The sequence below is a fragment of the Scyliorhinus canicula genome, chromosome 13, assembly GCF_902713615.1.
Source record: "Scyliorhinus canicula chromosome 13, sScyCan1.1, whole genome shotgun sequence".
NCBI classification, from domain to species: Eukaryota; Metazoa; Chordata; class Chondrichthyes; order Carcharhiniformes; family Scyliorhinidae; genus Scyliorhinus; species Scyliorhinus canicula.
The window spans coordinates 66,690,425-66,709,023 of record NC_052158.1 but is presented as its reverse complement, the minus strand read 5'-3'; the positions used below and the strand labels follow the sequence as shown (position 1 = coordinate 66,709,023).

Below are 18,599 nucleotides of genomic sequence, written 5' to 3'. Positions count from 1 at the left end.
ATGATCGATTGGCGGAGCAGACTGGACGGGTTGCCTGGCCTAATTCTGCCCTATATCCTATGAAATGGGCTTTTTCTTTTTTTCTTCGTACATATGATGTGGCATGGTTGGCTGGGCCAATATTTATTGCCCATCCCTGAGGGCATTTAAAAGTCGACCACATTGCTGTGGATCTGGAGTCACTTGTAGCCCAGGCAGAGTTCCTTCCCTAGACATTAGTGAACCAAATGGATTTTGTTTGACAAGTGACTATGCTTGCATGGTCATCATTGGATTTTTAATTCCAGATTTCTTTTTTTTTAATTCAAATTTCACCATATGCGGTGGTGGGTTTCTAACCCGGTAGGATTGTCTTTTGTTTGGTTCGGGTTCTTATTAAGTTGTACTGTTGCTAGATCAGGTGGATGGTGGATCTATTTGGGCACGATGAGAAGAGTCCAAGGTATCTACACTGGACAGTTCGATCAATATAACAAAATAGTGAAAATTAATTGAGAGAGACGACATTTGATAAATACTTGTAGCAGAAAAGCATTCTGCTGTTAACCTGAAACCAGAACCTCTGTGCAATGTCATTCCTTCACTTTGGAACGAAAAATCCTTTCAATCAGTGGATGGGATCTCTGTAGCTTGCATATTTTTTGGTTTAATTTCCTTGGAAATCCTAAGGGCAAGTTCAGAGGCAATTATAACTTTGGATTTATTAGCTTGTAGGAGAATTTTTAGATGAGATTTTTAGATCACACTTCATTACTGTATAATTCCACTTCATAAATTAGACCAAAGCTTTCCAAAGATGAGAAGGCACTGTTACATTTCCAATTCTGCATATAGCAATAGATAATTGCCAGACAAATGATGCATATTGCCAACAATTCGAGCTATTTTTTAGTTGCCATTCAATGTGTAACACCACCTACAAAATGGTACCATGAATATTCATTAGACATAGAATATTCTATTTAGGGTGAAATTCACAAGCCTGCCCAGTTCTACATCTTGATAGATTTAAAAATTGAGCAGATTTTGTTGAGGACATGCACGCCTCCTGTCTGCCCACTCATCTTGTATTAGCTCTGTGTTGACTGAGACCCTTGCTCCAGTCAATTGCTAGAAACTACTAATTTTGAATCAAATTGCTTCTTTATTGAACACAATATAAAGTCCAAATTCTTATCACTACTCTGCAAAGTTCAATCATACACTGCATCAAAATTACAATGATTCAACCTTCCTTTTCTACCACTAGAAGTTCACAAGCATAGGTTAAACTGTTAATACTTACCTAACTTCTCGTGAAGAACATCACTACCCAGTCGCAGTTGGCCAGGCACAAGTGGAGATCAGCCTTCGTCTTCAAGCTGGAGGCTTGTTCCTTCTGCGATGTTGTTCCTCAAGGTTTTGCTGATGAAATCTGTCTCTTTCTTGTACAGATCTTGCTGACATTGATCTCATGCTTCTAGTCATTTGCTCAAAGGACAGCACTAATCAATCCATGTATTTTCTGGTCACGAATGTTCAAAGAGACGTGACTCACTCAGAGGTTGTATTTCTTCTAAGGAGCATGACAGACTGTCTGTCCAAGGCATAGTAACAGCCGTTGTCCCATCAGCTCCTATGCTGACTGCATATCCTGGGCGGGATTCTCTGACCCCGGGGCCAGGTCGGAGAATCGCCAGGCCGGGCGCGTTTCATGCAATGCCGGTCCACCGATTCTCCGGTGACCAGAGAGTGGCCCCCTGGCGATTCTCCACGCGGGATGGGCCGAGTGGCTGCCAAGAGAGCCTAAGTCCTGCCGGCGCCGTTCACATGTGGTCTTACCCAGCGGGACCTCGGCGTCCATTCTGTGGGGGAGGCGGTCTGGTGGGATGTGGGGGGGGGGGGGCGTCCACCGTGGCCTGGCCCGCGATCGGGGCCTACCGATCGACGGGCCGGCTTCTCCTGCTGGGGGCTTCGTTTACTCCGCGCCGGCCCCTGTAGCTCCGTCATTTTGCGTCAGGGCCGGCATGGAGAAGGAAGCCAGTGAATTTGCAGCAAGTTTGTGCTGGTCACGGTGCGCATGCGTGAATTTATGCGCAGACCCGCGGTGCCCATTTGACGCCTGTATCAGCAGCTGGAGCTGCATGAGTCGCTCCAGTGCCATGCTTGCCCCCTGTAGGGGGCCTGTTGACGCCGTCGTAAAACGTGACAGCGTTTACGACGGAGTCAACACTTAGCTTCAGGATCAGAGAATCCTGCCCACTATTCTCCACTGCAGGCCCCACTGTTTATGCTGCTTATCCTATTAGAGTTAGCCTTTTTAACCATCAGGATTTGCTGGTATCTTCACTTTGGTGCCTTTATGAATCCCCATCAGGCTGTAGTGTCTTTTTTAATGTGGCCATAGTTTCCAGTAGGCTTAGGGCCAGGGCTGCAAGTCCCAAGATAATCGACTAGCTCATCCTACTATTCAAATTTCTCCATGGCCTCACTCCACCTTCCTGAGATATCTGCATTCCTGCAATTTGGTGTCTTGTGCATCCCTAATTTTGCTCCTCTACTGGTGACTATACCTTCAGGCCCCGAGTTTTGAATTCCCTTCGTAAACTTCTTTACCTCTTCATCTTTCCTCCTCTTAAGACACACTCCATAAAACTCTGTCTTTGAGGTTTTGGTCTCCTGTCCCAATATCACCGAGCATGACTTGCTGTCAAATTGTGATTGATGATGCCACATTGTGACATCATGGTGGATTAATGCTTTTGCTCATTTAATCTTTACATCTAAATATCTATTAATCAGATCTCCCAAGATGTTCCTCGGTGTGCTGTTATTACACTAGGTTTGTAATCAATGAAGTGCAATGGCAAAAGAATTGCACAAAGTGAACGTTTAATATCCACAAAACTGTTAAACATGGGCAGCACGTGGCACAGTGGTTAGCACTGCTGCCTCACGGTGCCGAGGTCCCAGGTTCAATCCTGGCTCTGGGTCACTGTCCATGTGGAGTTTGCACATTCTTCCTGTTTGCGTGGGTTTTGCCCCCACAACCCAAAGATGTGCAGGGTAGGTGGATTGGCCATGCTAAATTGCCCCTTAATTGGAAAAAATGAATTGGTTACTCTAAATTTAAAAAAAATAATAAATTAGAAACCGTTAAAAGCTAATGTTGCTGGAGATAATCTCCTCTCTTGTATCTAGGGCATGAAGGGTGCAATTTAATATTCTTTGTTTCTTGACTGCCTTTCCTCTTCTAGTGATTTTTCCTCTTCTATTGATTTTTTTTTCCTGCTTCAAATCAATAATGTTAAAAAAAGGCTAGAAACTCTTCCTTGACTTGAGATTCATGTTGGATAATTTGATAAAGAGGGTTAAATCTGCCTGCTCTATAGGATTCCGTGCCAAACTATACAGTTCTTCTATCCACTGACCCAGAAGGATGGGCAATTCTTGCATTCATTCCAGCCTATGTGTTGTTGAGAAATGCAGATATTTTTTGTACTATAAGGAGTGAGGGTTTGTGGCTCAACCTATTTCTGACTTGGGGAAAAATGTGGTCAAAGGCCTGTTGATTTCACAATTTCAGCATTCTCCTGAAATCTGAACACAAATGGAGAAGACTCGGTTTCAAATTAGAAACCTAGCTATAAGTAATTTTGGCCTTCCTTTAAATTTACATGGATTTCATCTATTGGCCAATGAGTCATCAGCTAGGCACTTACTATTTGGATGTTCTAATTCAACCCTTTCCTGAGAAGCATCACCAACACTGTTGTGTCTAGTGGGAAATGTTTATTATGTTCCCATGACAACAGCTCTGTCTTGGCTTCCACAAATCAGCGGGCAAGACTAGAAAGACTTCTTTGGAACTTCAAGAGATTTGTTGATTGTTTTTCGATTCTTTCCAGATCCGTGAGGAAACTAATACAAAGATTGATTTGCCAGCAGAAAACAGCAATTCTGAGATGATCATTATTACAGGAAAGAAATCCAACTGTGAAGTGGCTCGCAGTAGGATCCTGGCCATCCAGAAGGAGTTGGTATGAACTGCATTCAGTTTTTTTTTCCCCACAAGAGATTCATACTGTTTATGTCTGTAAAAAAGATTCTAGTCGTAGTCTCTCCCACTTCTCACTAGTACTCTGTATGGCCAGGCGCTTAAATCGTATAAACCCCTGAATAGAAATTCCAAGATGAGTCCAGAACAACATACCTGCTGCTTGTAATCTTCAGACATCCTGGATCGTCCTCTTCATTCCCAACATTTTGAGAGCAAGATTTAACTTTGTGCAAGAGAACTGATTATTAGTTGATTTGAAGCAAAGGGTTAGTATGCATTCACCATGTGATTTTGGAAAGATTGCATTAACTTACCTGGGTATTTGGTGGGCAAGAGGTGACTTGAGACGAGGCTTTGGGCAGACTTGCACTGTTTCCCAATGGAGGAAAATAAGTGACAGCAAACTACGTGGAAGCTGTTCCGTTGCCTTATGGTAGGCAATCGTAGAGCAGGATTTGACTGCAGGATGCGGTTGAGAGCCAGAAGACACTGATTTAAGATGTGTATCAAAAGGCAACGTGAAACAAAGTGGTCACAATCTGGAATGCACTGCTTGAGTGTGGTGGAGGCAGATCTGCCTTGATTTCTAAAAGAAATTGGATAAGCACTTGGGGAAAATACGAGGTTATGGGGATAGGGCAGCGATTTGGGACTAGCTAAATTGTGGTTGCAAAGAGTTGGTAGTCACTCACCTGTCAAACTGCCTCTTGTGCTGTAACTATTCTGTGTGAGTAGGCTATTTGGCCCTTCAAGCTTATTCAACCATTAAAGATCCTGATTGATCATCTATGGACACCACCTTCCAACCCTGTCGCCCATATTCCTTAATTTCCTTTGTGCCAAAAGCCTATTGGTCCTCGTCTTGAATGTACTCAGTGACTGAGCAACCACTGTTCTTTGGGTGGAGAATTTTGAAGATTTGACTAAAATCACCTTTCCTCATCTCAATGGCCAAATCATTATTATGAGACTCTGTTTAAATTCCCTAGCCAAGGAAAACATCAACTGCTCCATTAGTCAGGGGAGGCTGGAGTAGCAAATGTGGGGCCAGGTTTAAATCCAGCCAGGATTAATGATGAGCAAGCTCAGAATCCACTCACCAACATTTATTTCCTTCAATTGTTAATGACAGTGAGCATTTGTTTCAAATAGAATTTTTCAGGACTAATAACTTGTGTTTTGTTTTACATTCCAGGCAAACATCACAGAAGTTGAGGTTTGCATTCCTGCCAAACTCCATAATTCTCTGATTGGTGCAAAGGGCCGCTTTGTCCGTTCCATCATGGAGGAGTGCGGAGGGGTGCACATCCACTTCCCTACTGAAGGGTCAGGCAGCGATACAGTCACCATCAGGGGGTCCACTGAGGAGGTTGACAAGGCCAAGAAACAGCTTCTTCACTTGGCTGAGGAAAAGGTATTTTTATGCTGTAAAAACAAAGTGTTGGAAATAATCAGCAGGTCATGCAAACTCATAAAGAGCTGAAAGCATCCGTAAAGAAAGAAACCATGTTAATATTTCAGGTGAAAAACCTTCCATTAGAACATTGTGGAGTTCAGTTTCCAGTAATTTCTGGATTTCTTTTTTTCAGATTTCTGGTATCCACAGTAATTTGCTTTTGCATTTAATGCTATTCAGAATGGGAGTACTACATACCACATTATGCATAGTTCTTTTTAGAACATGCTGGAGTTGCCAGTCTCTGGTGTGATGGAAAGAGAAGTTGTGAAGAAATATGGGTGGAATACTCTGGAACGTTGCTCCTTCCTGCAGGCATAAGCTGCCAGACATCATCCTGTGGGTACCACTCACCAAGGTTGTAGGTTCAAGTGGGGGGTGGGTGCTATAGTGGCTGAGATGTTAAGCAAAAGCCTATTGTCTCTTGGGTGGACATGGAACAATCTCCCTGTACTGTTTGTCCTCTGTATTCTGATCAATATTGTTCTTATTAATTTATGGGACGTGGGTGTTGCTGGCAAGGCCAGCAATTATTGTTCATCCATAATTGCCCTGTGAAGGTGGTAGTGAGCCACCTTGAACTACTGCAGATAGATGGGGATGCTGCAGTCCATGCTTCACTCGCAGTGCTGTTAGGAAGAAGTTCCAGGGTTTTAACCCAACAACCATGAATGAACCACTATTTCCATGTCAGGATGGTGTAAGGCTTGTAGAGGAACTTAAGTGGTGATATTTCCATGCATATGCTACCCTTTACCTTCTGAGTGTGGAGGTCGCAAGTTTGGAAGGTGATGTTGAAGGAACCTTGGTGAATTGCTGAAGTGCACCTTGTAGGTAGTACACACTGCTGCACTGTATTGGCGGTGGAGGGAATGAATTGTTTATTGTGGTGGATAATAAACAAGTTGCCCTAATCGTGCTCCAGTATAATAACGTAAAGTGAATGTTCAGCTCCATTTTTTTTCCCCAAGACATTAAAATCGTAAAGATAATGGATTCAACTGGATGTTCAGATGTGTACTTTTTAAAAAATAAAATGATTGGCAAATTCGCTCACTCCAAAAACGCATGCAGGGTTGTTAAAAAAGGAATATATATATATATAGTTTTTAATCTCCTGAGGAAATTGTGGCAGTTTGCTAACCGTATGCTTTGGCAACTGGAGTGAGATGAGCATGTTTCCAGTTCTGTACAGAAAGTACAGATTCTCATGTGATGTAGCTCTGTACAGTATTTCTGTAAACATAACAACAAACCATCTTTACAAAGGTGCTGACAAACTGCTAGATATTGCAATATGTTTGCAAGGAGGAACACAAAAAGAAAGACTTGCATTTATGTAGCCCTTTTCACAAACACTGGATGTCTCAAAGCACTTTACAGTCAATTAAATACTTGGTGTTTGCTGTTGTAATGCAGGAAACCTTTTTTTAATTCTTTAGTGCAATGTGAGCGGGCATCAACGGGCAGGCCAGCATTTATTGCCCCCTAATTGGCCTTGAGACGGTGATGGTAGGCTACCTATTGAAGTACTGCAGTCCATGTGGTGTAGATACATCCACAGTGCTGTTGAGGCGGAGTTCCATTTGACCTAGCAGCAATGAAGGAATGGTAATCTATTTCCAAGTCTGGATGGTGCTGTTCCCAGGCATCTCTTGCCATTCTAGGTGGTACAGGTCACAGGCTTGTAAGGTTCTGTCAAAGGAACCTTGGTGAGTCCCTGCAGCAAATTTTGTAGATGGTGTGCATTGATGCCAGTGTGCAGTGTCGGTGGTGGAGAGAGAGAGAATATTTGTGGAAGGGATGCCAATCAAGCAGGTTGCTTTGTCCTGGATGATGTCTAGCTTAAGTGTTGGGAGTTGTATACATCCAGGCAAGTGGTGAGTGCTCCATCACATTCTTGACCTTGTGTCTTCTAGATGGTGGACAGGCTTTGGGGAGTCAGGAGGTGATGTACACTCCATAGAATTCCTAGCCACAACCAACACTTAAAACGACAGATGATGTGGTCAATCTTTCATTGCTGTTTTTGGAACCTTGCTGTGTGTAAATCAACTGACTATGTTTCCTCTCTTACTGTGACTACACTTCAAAAATAATTAGATGTATGGAGCTTTGTGATGTCCTGAGGCTATGATAGGGTCCAGGCTTGTCATCGTCTTCATACTCCAATTACCTGCACACTTTGACCTAGGAAGCACACAGGCTAATCAATAAATTACACAAGTACAGGACATCTGAAATAACTTGCTGACTTTACCCAGAAAAGCAAACACAAGATTCTTTTGGAATGTCTCTTCATAGAAACTCGGAAATTGCATTGATGTCTTGCACAGGCTAGACGGTTACCATTCCTAATGGCATCTCCTCCGTTTGACTAGCAGCGTTTCTACAGAGCCCCTGATCAGTGAATATAGTCATTTTGTCTCGTCTTCTTCATGAAGTGACTGAGCCCTTCAGATTCTCGAGTATCTAATTTAGAATTAAAATATTGACCTTCATTTAAGCTGTTGAATAACTGCAAGAAGAACAATTTCCAGTAGAAATTAATTCATTAAGTATTTTTGCACCTGGCAACATTACTGATGATGAAGCTGCTGAAGTCAGCAGTGAGAAATTACCTTGGTTCAAAAGATTAAGATGCAGAGTCCATTTGTGTGGGGTAACAAATAATAAGAGAAAGAAGTCCACTGGTGGGAGTGGTTCATCAGCTCCCTACATTAGCTCCCTACACTGCAGGACAAGAACATATATCCGCAGAGGCTGTACAAAAGGTAATAATGCCATGGATTAATCATTGTGTAGATGGGCAACGATAGCCTTGAGAACGAGTTCCTATTTGAGACATTTCCTTAGAATAATTTGTTCTAACCAGGAAACAGGTTATTTTAGATCTGGTATAATGAGACAAGATTGATTAATTATCTCTTAGTAAAATATTTTTGATCAAGTAATTATTTAAAGTTCCTCCCTTCCATTTGTCCCATGATTATCTATTATTGCATTGCTTTTGGTGTCGTCTGCTTGGAGGACCAAAACAAAATACCCATTTAAAGACTTATAGAATTTACAGTGCAGAAGGAGGCCATTCGGCCCATCGAGTCTGCACCGGCACTTGGAAAGAGCACCCCACCCAAGGTCCACACCTCCACCCTATCCCCGTAACCCAATAACCCACCCAATACTAAGGGCAATTTTGACAAAGGGCAATTTAGCATGGCCAATCCACCTAACCTGCGGGAGGAAACCGGAGCACCCGGAGGAAACCCACGCGCACACACGGGGAGGACGTGCAGACTCCGCACAGACAGTGACCCAGCCAGGAATTGAACCTGGGACCCTGGAGCTGTGAAGCAATTGTGCTAACCACTATGCTACCGTGCTGCCCTTGTGTCCTTTGATAGAACCACATTCAGTTTAAGTGAGAGAAACTTGGGTCTGCATCTAGTGTCTGAAATAAAGGCTGTTACAAAGATGTGAAAACGGAGTTGGCTGAAATAGACTGGGGGGATGGTAGATAAACAGCAGACTTTTAAGGAGATAGTTCATAATTCTCAACTAAGGTATATTACATTGAGAAAGTCTGCGAGAGGATTGAACCATCCATGGCTAACTAATGAAATTAAGGGTGGTATCAAATTGAAAGACATACAATGCCTTTATAATGCCTTTGAGGGGCTGGTTTAGCACACTGGGCTAAATCGCTGGCTTTTAAAGCAGACCAAGGCAGGCCAGTAGCGTGGGTTCGATTCCCGTACCAGCCTCCCCGAACAGGTGCCGGAATGTGGCGACTAGGGGCTTTTCACAGTAACTTCATTGAAGCCTACTCGTGATAATAAGCCATTTACATTTAGATGCTGCAAAGATTAATGGTATGCCAGAAGAAAAATTAGAATGGAACTAAACTAGTAGAAAATATAAAAACTGACGAGACCTTCAAGTAGATAAACGGAAGATTAGCTAAAGTAAGAGGATGTGACTGGGAAATTGATATTGGTCACCAAAAAAACAAAGACAAAGCATTTGAAGAAGTATTTTGGATCAATCCTCAAGATGGGGGACAGAATATTAGAAAATCAAGGGACGAAAGGGAGGAAGAACTTTGTTCATCAATAGAGAAAAATGTAGTAGGAAAACTATTTTCCTACATCTTGGCTCTTAAGTTTATAGCCCAAGAGATGGTGGATGATTTGGTTGTAATCTTCTGAGATTCCCTAGATTCTGGCAAGGTTACAGCAGTTTGGAAAACTTTAAATGTAATGCCCCTTTTAAAGAAAGGGAAATGGAAAGAAAGAAACTGTAGTTCTTGTTAGCCTTATCTGTGATTGGGATCGCCGGAATCCATTATTAAGGAAGTATTAGCAAGACATTTTGAAAATCACAATATAATGAGTCAGTGTTTTAGTGAAAGGACATTAGAAAATGAAAAGTGATCTTGGAATATGCAAGGCCATATATAATGGCCTTTATTTATCACAGCTGCCGCACAGCTCCAGGGTCCCGGGTTCAATTCCGGTCTTGGGTGACTGTCTGTATGGAGTTTGCACTTTCTCCCCGTGTCTCCGAGGGTTTCCTTCGGTTGCTCTGGTTTCTTTCCACTGTCCAAAGGTATGCAGGTTAGGTGGATTGGTAATGCTAAGTTGCCCCATAGTGTCCGAATCGGGTGCTCTTTCCAAGAACTGGTGTCGACTCGATGGGCCAAATGGCCTCCTTCTGCAGGTATAATTTTTTAAAGATTGTTGTGGTGGGGGCAAGGAATTGATGAAGAATTAGGATTGTTTGAGAGGATGTTTGCCGAGAGGGGGGTAGAATCTAGAATTTGGGGGGAGGGTACACAGATTCCCTCATTTAAGAAGGAGATGAGTAATTTCTTTGGAATATTCTACCCCAAAGATCAATTGAGGCGTCTCATTGAATATATTTGAGGTTGAGTCAGGGATTTTTTTTTTAAATTTTGAAATCAAACTTTTTTTTCCAACTGCGGTGTAGTTTTTAGCGTGGCAACCCACCTAACCTGCTCATCTTTGTGTTGTGGGGGTGAGACCCACGCAGATACTGGGAGAATGTGCAACTCCACACAGACCTGGGGCTGGAATCGAACCCGGATTCTTGGCGCCATGAGGCAGCAGTGTTAACCACTCACTCCGCCCTGAGTCAGGGAATTTTCTTGATCAACGATGTCATGAGTGCAGGTCGCAAAGAGGTTGAGGCCAAGATCTGATTTGCCAGCAGCTTATTTAATAGCAGAGTAGGCTCGATGGGCCAAATTACCTATCCTTGCTCTTTGTTTCTCAATTGAACCACATATTGTTAGAGCAGCCCGCATCCAGATTGTGTGCCAGAGAAAATGGAAATAAATCAGGGCATTGTGAATATGTAATGCCAAGCTTGGCTTAACCTAGTGGATTCTAGGAAGTTAAAAGGGATATGGAATTAGTACGTCCTGAAGCAGAGGAGATGGAGTACAATGACATTGAATCTTGATATCAACAGGGGCTGTGCAGGGCACAAGGCTCAAAAATGAGAGTTTTTATGGAATGGCGAAAGATGTACAGGGAACTGTAACATAGTACCGATTTAATATATAAAATCTGCGATATTCTGAAGTTGAAAGTAACTACGCTGTGGCAAGCTCTACCCAGTGAATCAGCTCACCTACTTTGGATCTGAATACTTTGTCTTCATCCTGGGGTTTAAAAGGTCTTGGATATGCCCCCATCACTCTAACACCTGAAAAAACCCAAAACTGGTCCATCACTAAAAAAATGTGCATTTCTTTATACAGCAAATCAAGAACCATACCAGTGAGTTGCGCGCCAAGCCAGAGTACCACAAGTTCCTGATCGGTCGTGGTGGTGTCAACATCCGTAAGGTGCGGGATAACACTGGAGCTAGGATAATTTTCCCTACAGCAGATGACAAAGATCAAGAGCTGATCACCATCGTAGGCACGGAGGAAGCTGTCAAAGAGGCTCAGAAAGAATTGGAAATCCTCATTAAGAACCTGGTAAGGCTTGCTCTGTCTTAGACTCGACACTAAATTCCTGTGATTATTTCCTCTGTCGTTATCCTGCCACAGGTACAAACTTGTGCTCGGGTGCAATTCTTTTGGTGACATTTCCTGCCCCAACCCTCCCTTCTACCAGCAAATACTTGATCCAAATTCCCATTGTTTTGTTAGCCTTGACTGCAGGTGTAGCTTAATAGGCCTTGGAATGCTACTGAGATGAGATTTGTCTTCATTGAAAGCATTGTGAATCTCTGGAATTCTCTGCCCCAAGACCCAGGAGTGCTTAATTGTTGGGTAGATTCAAGGGTGCCATTAATAGATTTTTAATTTCAAAGGAATCAAGGGATTAGGCAGGGAAAGTGTTGAGGTAGAAGATTAGCCATGGTCAAGTGAATGGTGGAGCAGGCTCGAGTAGCAGTCTGACGGACTCCTGTTCCTGTGTCTTGTGCTCATGGAACTATCACTACTTAGACCTACCCTGTAACCTCCATATTCTTTCCATTAGAGATAAGATGGTGATTTCTCTCGTCCAGAGATTCTGAGACCAATTATGTTCTGACTGAGCAAACATCAGTTGGGGTGCAAGTGTGGTCTGTGTGGTCCAGCAGCATACCAGTGGTAGGTTTACTCACTGCACTGGACAAGCCTTTTTTAAAAAATTCCTTTGTGGGATGTGGATGTCGCTAGTTCGGCCAGCATTTATTGGCTTCCCTAGTTCCCTTCAAAGGGTGGTGGTGAACTGCCTTCTTGGGTGTAGGTACACCCACAGTGCTGTTGGGGACGGAGTTTCTAGATTTTGCCCGAGTGAAGGTACGGTGATATATTTCCGAGTCGGGGTGGTCAATGACTTGAAGGGGCGGGAGAAAGAGAGAGAAACCTCGAGGGTGGAGTGGAGAGAGAGAAACCGCGAGGGAAGGGGGGGGGGGAGGGGGGGGCACAGGTGGTGTGGTTCCCAGGTATCTCTTATCCTTCTGGATGACAGTGGTCATGGTTTTGGAAGGTGCTGTCGAAGGAACCTTAGCAAGTTACTGCTGTACATCTTGTAGATGGTACACACGGCTGCTACTGTCGAAGTATTTCAAGGCAGACACGGGAGCACTCTGATCAAGTTTTATTGACATGTGCACATGGAGAGCAACACTGAAGTTCACTACATCACTCTACCTGAGTCCAGCGTAGAAGAAACATTTATAGCTTGATTAACCAATAGAATTCTAGTTGCAGTCTAGTCCTTCATTTGCATGTCACACACATCAATAATATCACAGTTAAATTTTCATTTTAGGCCAATGAAAGGACAGTAATTTTAGCCAATAGTAGACAGGGCAACTGTCCAATAGAAGGGCAAGGTCTTTCCACCTTCCTTTTACATAATCGTCTCCCCTCTGCCCTTGGAGACTACAGTAGTTTACAGAAAAGTGCATTCCTGAGAATGCGACCCCCATGTCCTGTATCCATAGACTTGCGTCATTCACTAAGAAACAGGATATTATGAATTCCATTCTAATTTATGTCCTTTGCTAAGGAGCAGGATATTATAGATTTCATACTAACTCATGTCCCTTGCTAAGGAACAGTATAACATGGATTCCACACCACTGCTCATCGGTGATAGGGGGTTTGAATGTTTGTGGAAGGGGGAACAATCAAGTGGGGCTGCTTTTTGTCCTGCGGGTGATGTCGAACTTCTTGAGCTGCACTCATCCAGACAAGTGAAGAGTATTCCATTACACTCCTGACTTGTGCTTTTTAGATGGTGGACAGGCTTTAGGTCAGGAGCTAGGATTCCTAACCCTTGATCTGCCCTGGTAGCCACAGTATTAATATGGCTAGTCCAGTTTATGATCAATGGTAGCTCCCAGGATGTTGATTGTGGGGGATTGGTGATGGTAATGCCATTTAATGTCAAGGGGTAGTGGTTAGATCCTCTCTTGTAGGAGATGATCATTGCCTGGCACTTGTGTGGTGTGAATGGAAATTGCCACTTCTCAGCCCAAGCCTGGATATTATCCAGGTCTTGCTGCATTTGCATTTGGACGTGGACTCCCATCATCTGAGGAGTCATGAATGGTGCTGAACATTGTGCAGTCATCCGTGAATATCCCCACTTCTGACCTTGAGGAAGGGAGGTAATTGATGAAGCAGATGAAGATGGTTGGGACTAGGACACTACCCTGAGGAACTCCTGCAGCAATGTCCTGGAGCTGCGATGATTGATCGCCAACCACCACAATCATCATCCTTTGTGCCAGGTATGACTCCACCCAGCAGAAAGTTTCCCCCCTGATTTCCATTGACTCCAGTTTAGCGAGGGCTCCTTGATGCCATGCTCAGTCAAATGCTGCCTTGGTGTCAAGGGCAGTTACTCCCTGTTCACCGCTGACATTCGGCTCTTTTGTCCATGTTTGAAGCAAGGCTGGAATAAGGTCAGAAGCTGAGTGACCCTCGCAGAAACCATACTGAGCATTCGTGAGCAGGTTGTTGCTGAGAAAGTGCCCCTTGATAGCATGGTTGATGACTCTTTTCCATCACTTTGCTGATGATGGAGAGTAGATTGATGGAATGGCAATTGGCTTGGTTGGATTTGTCCTGTTTTTTGTGTACAGGGACACGTGGGCAATTTTCCACATTGGGTAGATGCCAGTGTTGCAGCTGTATTGGAACAGATTGGCTAGTGATGCAGCAAATTCTGGAGCACAAGTCTTCAATACTATTGCTGGAGTATTGTCGGGGCCCGTGCAATCAGCCATTTCGTGATGTCACGCGGAGTGGATCGTATTGGCTGAAGACTGTGATGCTGGGGACCTCCAGAGAAGACTGAGATGGATCATCAACTCTTGTACTTGTGGCTGAAGATTGCCATGAATGCCTCAGCCTTGTCTTTTGCACATACGTGCTGTGCTCCTCCATCATTGAGGATGGGGATATTTATGAAGCCACCTCCTCCTCCATTAATTGTCCACCAGCATTCGCAACTGGATGTGACAGGACTACAGAGCTTAGATCAGATGCGTTCATCGTGAAAACGCTTAGCTCTGTCTATTACATGCTGCTTATGCTATTTGGCACACAGGTAGTCCTGTGTTGTAGCTTCACCAGGTTGACACTTAATTTTTCACTATGTCTGTTGCTCCTAGAATGCTCTTTGCATTCTTCATTGAACCACGGTTAATCCCCTGACTTGGTGGTAATGGTGGAGTAGGAGATATGCCAGGCCATGATGTTACAGATTGTGGCTGAGTACAATTCTGCTGCTATTGATGGCCCACAGCGCCTGATGGGGACCCAGTCTTGAGTTGCTAGATCTGTTCGAAGTCTATCCCATTTACCACGGTGTTAGTGTCATGCAACACTATGGAGGGTATCCTCAATGTGTAGACAGGACTTTGTCTCCACAAGGACTGTGTGGTGGTCATTTTACCGACATTGTCATGGACCGATGCATCTGCAACAGGCATATTGGTGAGGATGAAGTCAAGTATGTTTTTCCCTCTTGTTGTTTCCCTCACCGCTTGCTGCAGTCCCAGTCTTAACAGCTATGTACTTTAAGACCTGGCCAGCTCGGTCGGTGGTGGTACTAGCGAGCCTCTCTTGGCGATGGACATTTGAAGTCCGCCACCCAGAGCATATTCTGCGCCCTTGTCACCCTCTGTGCTTCCTCCAAGTGGTGTTCAATATGGAAGAGTACTGATTCATCAGCTGATGGTGGCCGGTACGTGGTAATCAGCCAGTTTCCTTGCCCATGTTCAACCTGAAGCCATGAGACTTCATGGGGTCCAGAGTCTATGTTGAAGACTCCCAGGGCAACTCTCTCCTGAATGTATACCACTGTGCCGTCACCTCTGCTGGATCTGTGCTGTCGGTGAAACAGAACATATGTTGGGAGGGTGATACTGGTGTCTGGGACATTGTCTGTAAGGTATGATGTCAGGTTGTTGCTAGTGCGACAGCTCTCCCAATTTTGGCACCAGTCCCCAGATGTTAGGAGGATTTTGCAAAGTCGACAGGACTGGGCTTGTTGTTTTCGGTGCCTGGTTCGAAGCTGGGTAGTTCATGCGGTTTCATTATTTTTTTTTGTGTTTTCGTGGCAATTGAATACAACTCAATAGATTGCTAGGCCATTTCAGAGGGTCTAGAGTAACATGTAGGCCAGACTGGGTAAGGATGGCAGATTTCCTTCCCTAAAGGACTTTAGTAAACCAGATAGGTTTTAATGACAATCGATGATGGTTTCATGGTCATCATTAGACTTTTAATTCCAGACATCTTGAGTTTAAATTGCACCACCTGGTGTGGTGGATTTTGAACCTGGGTCCTCAGATCGTTATCCTGGGTCTCTGGATTACTAGTCCAGCGACAATACCACTATGCCACCTGTTCTCGTTGGTCAGCTACCAGAACAGGATGTAGGCAGCAAACCCTCCAGTCAGGGGCTGAAGTAAGAAGAGACCCGAAGCAAGCATCCTCTACAAAGGGAGCTTGGTGCATGCAAGTTGAGTATTGAGTGGAGTGGTGATGTTAGATTGGTACACACACACCACCCAGTCCAAATACTAATACTAACTGATACCAAGGGAAGAAAGATAACTTTCTCCCGTTATGTTTTGGAAATGTGAATCTAAATGTTAGCAGACTGTAGCTCGCCTACATATATTGTTGGCTGTTTTAGCAGCATTCTAAATAGAACCAATATAAAATGGAATATGGTGTAAAATGAATTTGTTACTTGTATTAAATCTCTTAACAACAACAGCTTGTTGTCCAGAACTAGATACATTGTAGTAATGTGTGGGTTATAAGGGCAGATGATTCTTCACATCCGTTTCACTTCATTTCTTTCTCTTAAAGGACAATGTTATAGAGGATGCAATGATCGTTGACCCCAAGCACCATCGATACTTTGTGATACGCCGTGGGCAGGTTTTGCGGGAAATTGCTGATGAATACGGTGGCGTCATGGTCAGCTTCCCTCGTACTGGAACACAGAGCGACAAGGTGACACTGAAAGGTGCCAAAGATTGCGTGGAGGCTGCCAAGAAACGCATGCAGGAGATCGTTGAAGATCTGGTATTAGACTGTTCAATATTCTTTCACATGTTAAGAGTCTCATACTTGCAATAATTGTGAAATCCCACGGACAGAAAGGGCGACAGTGGTTGGCACTGCTGCCTCACAGCACCAGGGACTCGGGTTCAATTCCGGCCCAGGGTGACTGTCTGGCGTTTGCACTTTCTCCCCGTGTCTGCATGGGTTTCCTTCGGGTGCTCCGGTTTCCTCCCAACAATCCAAAGATGCGCAGGTTAGGTGGATTGGCCTTACTAGATTGTCCCTTGGTGTCTAAAGGATTAGGTGGGGTTACTGGGTTATGGGGATAGGGTGGGGGCTCTGTCCAAGGGCTAGTGCAGACTTGATGGCCTGAATGGCCTCCTTCTGCACTGTATGTCAATAGCAAATGTTGGGTTTGAGTCAAATTATTCCATGACCAGTTCCATTTTTACATAGTAGCCAGTGCCTATTGTTTCTGTTTTTGAAACATTGCCAGATCAAGTGGGATTGCAAACTACTGCAGTATCTGAGCCTGAATCAGCAGCTTAGTATGGCTTGAGCTGGAATGACCTGACTTTTGAGATCCTAGTGAAGGCCTGCAAGCGTTGTGATGTGTCGCCCTGCCTTGAATTAGTTATTTCATTATTGTATTAATTTCCTTCAGAGTCAGTCCTCTGAGGGAATTGTAATGGTATGTATACAAGTAAAGGGTTAATTATTACATCTGTGTAATACAAACAGTAGAGGGAACCACCAGTTCCCAGTACAAATATAAGAACTCAGGGAATCCTGGGTAGTCAGTTGAGTGTTGGCAGCAGAGAGGGATCACAGCATAGTTAAGATTAGATAGAAGAAGCACGTGTAGTTCATTAGTTATTACTTAAACATGGATTACTTTATGAATAGTTATAGTTCTGTGGAGTGTGCGACTCAATGTAAATTTAATCATTATCAATAAATCAGTTTTGCTTTTTTCTTTACAATCATACCATCAGACCATTCCAGATTACGAAGCATATAGTAACAATACATTACCGAAGTGTAATTTAACAGGAATGTGTTCCTGCTTTCCCCTCTGATCATGTTCAGGTGTAACTCAGTGGATGTGGCAGTTCTCGAATCCCCCAAGTGAAGGGTCTTGCCACACAGCCCTGCCCAACGCTGCCATTCCTCTCTCTGCATTTGTATTTTGGAGGGTTTTACACCAGGTACTCCGATTGGGTTCAGTGTCCTATGCCAGTCTTCTCAGCACCTCCTTGAATGAACCACTGTGTTCTTACAAGTAATGAGGTCAAGAGAACCCTTCCTCTGAAATCTAGCTGGCTGGAATAGATCACCAGGCCACCAAATGTTTTTCCCCTCCAGGCGGCAGAAGAATCTGCACTCCTTTTGGACGTTGCCAAGGGTAGAAAAATGCAGTACAGATTTATTGGCAGTTCAACGCACTAGTCTGCAGGTTGGGTGGATTGGCCTTGCTAAATTGCCCTTTGGGGTGGCTTTTCAGGAATACGATTGGGGGTGTTCAAAGGGCCGGTGCAGACTTGATGGGCCAATTGGCCTCCTACTGCACGATAGGGATTCTATGATTAAACATAGATTCCTAGAATGGTCACAACACAAAAGGAGGCCATATCCTTGTTGGCTCTCTTGCTCTTCTCATCCCATACACCTGCTTTTTCCCCTGCAAATGTTTTCTCTCCAGATAATTATCCAATTCTCTCTTTAAGGTGTCAATTGAATCTGCCTCTGCCACACCCTCTGACATTATGTGACAGATCTCGCCACAGGCTGTGTATGTTTTTGCCATATCATCATTACTTTTGTCAATCAACTTAAATCCGTGTCCTCTGGTTCTTGTTTCTTTAAACAGAATATCTTTCTTCCTATCTACCGTGTTCAAACCCCTCCTATAATTTTGAACACTTCTATCAAATCCTACAAGCAGACCAGCCCCACCATCTCCAATCTATCCAAATGACTACGGTTCCTCATCCTCTAATTATTTTTTTGCAACCTCTGATGGCTTTGCATTATGAAGTCAACAGACC

General features: G+C 43.9%; 1 protein-coding gene across 2 annotated transcripts in view; it reads left to right on the top strand.

Annotated features, from left to right (window-relative positions):
- The window catches only part of hdlbpa (high density lipoprotein binding protein a), a 115,934-nt gene that overhangs the window by 53,522 nt on the left and 43,813 nt on the right, over window positions 1-18,599 (top strand). For both annotated transcript variants that reach the window (XM_038816178.1, XM_038816179.1), the window contains 4 exons: window positions 3,888-4,019; window positions 5,235-5,453; window positions 11,281-11,502; window positions 16,354-16,572. In XM_038816178.1, the coding sequence (XP_038672106.1) occupies window positions 3,888-4,019; window positions 5,235-5,453; window positions 11,281-11,502; window positions 16,354-16,572 (792 nt within the window). The remainder of the gene's footprint in view (window positions 1-3,887; window positions 4,020-5,234; window positions 5,454-11,280; window positions 11,503-16,353; window positions 16,573-18,599) is intronic.